Source organism: Octopus bimaculoides, chromosome 3, assembly GCF_001194135.2.
Source record: "Octopus bimaculoides isolate UCB-OBI-ISO-001 chromosome 3, ASM119413v2, whole genome shotgun sequence".
Taxonomy (NCBI): Eukaryota; Metazoa; Mollusca; class Cephalopoda; order Octopoda; family Octopodidae; genus Octopus; species Octopus bimaculoides.
Window position 1 is genome coordinate 157,564,182 of NC_068983.1, and position 5,589 is coordinate 157,569,770.

General features: G+C 36.4%; 1 protein-coding gene across 2 annotated transcripts in view; it reads left to right on the top strand.

Moving 5' to 3' along the window:
• The window catches only part of LOC106883939 (peroxisomal acyl-coenzyme A oxidase 1), a 48,983-nt gene that overhangs the window by 6,441 nt on the left and 36,953 nt on the right, over positions 1-5,589 (top strand). The window contains exons 1-3 of one of the 2 annotated variants that reach the window (XM_052966639.1): positions 169-459; positions 2,229-2,382; positions 3,834-3,994. In XM_052966639.1, coding sequence (XP_052822599.1) covers positions 420-459; positions 2,229-2,382; positions 3,834-3,994 — 355 coding nt within the window. In that variant the 5' untranslated portion in view covers positions 169-419. Of the gene's footprint in view, positions 1-168; positions 460-2,228; positions 2,383-3,833; positions 3,995-5,589 lie in introns of those variants that run through there. The other variant, XM_014935089.2, reaches the window with a different exon arrangement.

The window sequence follows — 5,589 nt, forward strand, 5'->3', positions numbered from 1 at the left end:
GAACCAGATGGCTACACCAGGCTCCAATCTGATTTGACAGAGTTTCTACAGCTGGATGCCCTTCCTAACGCCAACCACTCCGAGAGTGTAGTGGGTGCTTTTACGTGTCACCCGCACAAAGGCCAGTCAGGTGGTACTGGTGACGGCCACGCTCAAAATGGTGTATTTTACGTGCCACCTGCACAGGAGCCAGTCCAGCGGCACTGGCAATGACCTCGCTCAAATGTCTTTTCATGTGCCAGTAAGGCGATGCTGGTAATGATCACACTCAAATGGTGCTATTTACATGCCACTGGTATGGAAGCCAGACAGCTGCACATCTTTAATTTTTACTCTGTCTCAATCAAATTGGTTCTTGATGTTCAAACTCAATTCTCTCTTTCCCTATTTCTCTGTCTGTCTCTGTTTCTCTCTCTCTCATGTATATACACATTTATGGTAACATGCCCTTGCTCTTCTGTAAGTATTCACATTTTTATTTTTATAGCCTTTTATTTTATAGCCTTGCACACATGTTGTAAACATGAATGTTTGTATTGAATAACAGTAAACTTTTTACATTAATTCATAAAATGAAAGTTTTATGTATCATATTTCTTTGCTGTCATGAATTTTCAAATTTTCTTACCATGTTGTTCAGCAAGTAAATCTGTCCTGAAATGATTGTTTTACATGCCAATGAATAAAATAATTCTCATATGTATATTGGACTGCCATGCAACTGAGAAGTGAACTATGAGCACACCAGTACTATATGTGTGTGTGTGTGTATGTTTGTGTTTCTTGTCTGATGCATTGTGGCTGTGTGGTAAGAAGTTTACATCTCAACCACATGGTTTTGAGTCCAGTCCCACTGTGTGTTTTCTTCTATAGTGCTGGGTTATCCAGAGCCATGTGAGTGGATTTGCCAGAGAAAATGAAAGAAGCCTGTTATATGTATATATATATATATATATATATCATCATCATCATCATCATCGTCGTTTAACGTCCGCTTTCCATGCTAGCATGGGTTGGACGATTTGACTGAGGACTGGTGAAACCAGATGGCTACACCAGGCTCCAATCTGATTTGGCAGAGTTTCTACAGCTGGATGCCCTTCCTAAGGCCAACCACTCAGAGAGTGTAGTGGGTGCTTTTACATGCCACCGGCATGAAGGCCAGTCAGGCGGTACTGGCAATGGCCATGCTCAAAATGGTGTATTTTATGTGCCACCCGCACAAGAGCCAGTCCAGGGGCACTGGCAACGATCTCGCTCAAAAGTCCTTACATATGCCGCGGGCCCAAGTGCCAGAAAGGCGTCGCTGGGCACAGGGGTCATCACGATTTCGCTTTCGCTTGCCCCAATAAGTCTTCGCATAAATATATGTATGTACATATATTTATGTGTGTGTGTGGATGTTTGTGTCTCCTTGTTTTGACATTGTGTGATTGTTGTAAATGAATGTCATTCATTTCCAGTATCCTGCATAAACATGTCTGACCATGGGGAAATATTGCTTTGCATGGTTTGGTGATAGGAAGGGCATCCAGCCACAGGAAAAGCTGCCCCAGTAAAATTTTGTTTGACTCTTGCAAATGTGGAAAAGTGGATGTTAAAGTGATGATGATAAGGATGTTATATGATTCACTGATATAACTTAACCTGTCCATGAAAAATTTGACGTTCAGTCTCTGGTCAGTGCTCATCAAAGACATTCTAGCTATGACCATTCCATCATATTCAAATAATGTATCAGCATTATCCAACATGTCTTTTCACTTCAAAGTGAGTAAAGTGTGGTTAAAGGGATATTTAGCTGCTATTTTTAACAGCTTGAGGTGCTGAAAAGTTCCTAGCTTTGAGTAAAAGAAAATACAGGAGGATCAGTTAATTAAGATTTTATTAAACATATTCCCCTCTCAAATTCACACACTTATTGCAGTGATCTTTCAGTTTTTTTAAGCCCTGTAAAAGAACTCAGAATGTTGGGAATCCACCCAAGCCTTTTTGCAATACCCTTAAAGCCAGGAATTTTTCAGTACCACCACCACCACCACCACTCCATATATGCCTCTCTTTGATAAGACCAATTTGATTGAAAGTACAGATATTTGAAATTGCAAAGAGAGTCATACCTGTTTCTTTTTTTGACTGATATAGATTAATTTTTATGCCCAAGTGTTTAATAGCCTCACAATATGAATTTATAAATTTTAATCTTAAAACATTTTATTTTACATCAGTTGCATTACTGGAAAATGACCCAAATCTTCAAGATGAGAATTTATCAGACTTTTTATCACAAGAGGAGAAAATTGATTTTGCCATAAAGAAAACTATATATCTCTTCAGAAAACTTGGAATGAATGAGAAAGAATATTACATGTTTTTATTTCAGTAAGTTATAACTTTGAAAAGATTCTTAAACCTTTTATTTTTAACTTTTTAGCATTCACCTTGTCCTGTCCAAAGTAATGCTTTTTTATTCACATGTTTTGAATTAATCTTGCATTATCTTGTAGCTTTTGAGATTTTGATGAGGTGTATCAAGCCACCCAGTAACTTAAATGAGCTTTCTATTATTGTGCGAGTAGAATATGCCTGTTCCAGTCAATGGATGTAGGTGTGATAGCTAACTTCAAACTATATTATCTGAGAAGAATTTTCGGATCTATTTTAAAATGGGGGCCACATTTTTCATTAATGTTTTACGTAGTGTTTTTGGTACGGAAAGACTTTCAAACTTCGTATACTTATCTATTTTGTGTGATAGAACAGAAAAATATTTTTGTATTCGAATTTATTTCATGTAAAAAATTGTCTTATTTCGATAATTTCAACCAATCACTGACAAATATTCAGTTGTTTACATTTACTCCTTTGACTGATTAAGCGATGTAAAGCGTATTTAATCTCCATACCTTCGTTTTATTTGCTTTTTTCATTTTAAATTTGCTTTAACCCTAACCCTAGGGTTAGGGTTAATTGTTTCAGAATCGTTTGTTTATGTAGTCGGCACTTAATGTATATCGGCTGAATGGACGTCAGTGATTGGTTGAAATTACAGAAATACGACAACTTTAACATGGAATAACTTATGGATTTCTTTTTTTTTTAAGAAGACTAAGAGAAAAAGATGTTTTATATGACACATTCTACCAGTGTTCCAAGTTTCAAAGTGTTTCGTTAATGAAAAATGTGGCCCCCGTTTTAAAAAAGATCCGAATTTTCTAATAACTTACGCCCAGGGGTTAGTACTTATAGAGAAAAGTCAGCAAGTTTTTTCTTATAACCACCCTAATCATGAACATAACATAATAATTACAAGAGGCGTTTACAATGAGCTCTGTATGTTTGTGTCTCCTTGTCCTGACATGATAGTTGTAAAATGGCTGCCACTGTCATACAAGCAGCGTCATTCATTTTCAACATTCTGTAAAATATGTCTGGATATTTCATGTATGTGGTGATTGAAGAAGCTATTTCACCCCCAAATCTTTCATATAACAACAATTTATTGTTTATATTCAGTTTTGAGTTCTTAAATAACAACTTTTGAGAAGTCAGTTGTAAACTGAATCAACTCCAATATAATATCAATACTTGTTTTATTGTGTCAATGAATTAAAGGATTAAACTAATCTCTCTAAAATTTTAATTGTGTACTAAAATACAGTAATATTGTAAAAACTCATAGGCATTTTCTCTGTCCTTCTTATAATCAGTTTTATAAAGTAGCTAATTTAATGTGTTATAATTTTACATTTTTATTTATATAGTTTGTATCTGCTATATAAAATTGAAAGGTTGCGATCAATTTGAATATTTTTCTTGTTTTCTACTTCCAGAAACTTCTATCCTTTCCAGCAGCTAGGTTTCCCTCTTCACTTTGTTATGTTTACTTCAACATTAAAACTCTTATGTAGTCCTGAACAGGCTAACTACTGGCTACCAAAAGCATCCAACTTAGAGATACTTGGATGTTATGCTCAAACTGAATTGGGACATGGTGAGTTTGAATTCTGGGTTAAAAACAGCATGTATGCATGCATGTGCACGTGCGCACACACACACACAATCACACAGACACACACACACACACACACACACACACACTCACACACATATACAAGTGTGTGTGTGTGTGTGTGTGTGCATGCTACTGTGCATAGGATGGGTAGTATATTTGTTAAATTTATTTTAAATGTTCTACATTATTGAATTTGTCGATTCATTCAAAAATGATTTTTATAATATTAAAGGTAGTTACAGACAATGTTAAAAGGGCTCTTGTAACCTTGGGTTATTGCAAAAAATCAAAAGAATTGCTATTGAATATTTCCAGCAGAGTAGCAAAGTTGTAAAAGCAAAAATACTGAAAATAATAATCAAAGCTGCCTCCCATGTTATGACATACCCTCATCACTATTATCTTCATCATATGTTTGTTTTTCATGCTGGTACGGGTTAGATTGTTCAATAGGAGTTGGATCAAATTCCAATATCTGCTTTGGCATGGTTTCTATAGGCTGGATGCTCTTCCTGACACCAATGACTTTAAGAGTGTACTGGGAGCTTTTTACATGGCACCAGCACAAGTGAGTCACCAAATAACTTGCACAATAAGAAAAAGAAACTTTAGTGAAGGGGGAATAGTTTTGAGAGAGGTGGCTTTATGCCAGGTAACGAGAGGTTAAAGTATGATAGAGGCACAGGAATAGGTGTCTTGCTGTAGGGAGATACATAGTTGCCCCAACTAGAAAAGAACAAAGATGGTGGTGAAGTTGTGTCAGGGTGCACCCTCAATTTACAACAAGGTGAATATAAGACATGTTTGACTAAAACTGGTAAGCCAGAGAGAAACTAGTGCAGCCTCCTGGCTTACCAGTTCCAGTCAAACTACCTAACCCATGCCAGAATGGAAAGCAAATGTTAAATGATGATGTATTGATAGGCAAATAAGTTTGTGGGAATGAGAAAGAGAGTGGCACACTTTTTCGTATTTTTTTTGTGTTTTTTATAGCCCTCAGTACATGTGATGCATATTATTACATATATCTCTACCCATTTAAAATGTGAATCCAGTTTGTAATGCAGGCCCACACTATTTCATATGTCAGTTAGACATGACCTTGTAAAACATGTTAACCTATGCATGATTTTATTCTGTGGGATTTTTTTTTATCATTGTATTTAGATGATGGAAGCTGTGCTCTTCACTATGAGTGAGCTATGAGCAACTTATAAATTTAGGAAAAAGCTTGCAGTAAGATCAGCATGCAGAGTGGTTCTAGTTTAGTGATGTACTTGGCAATTTTGTACTTTTCTAAATATCCTTTGTAATTGACCCTAAATGTATGAACTGCAAGTAAATCTATGATCTATTAACATGGAAGAATAGTGGTGTCATCATCATCATCATCATCATCATCATCGTTTAACGTCCGCTTTCCATGCTAGCATGGGTTGGACGATTTGACTGAGGACTGGTGAAACCGGATGGCAACACCAGGCTCCAATCTAATTTGGCAGAGTTTCTACAGCTGGATGCCCTTCCTAACGCCAACCACTCAGAGAGTGTAGTGGGTGCTTTTACGTGTCACC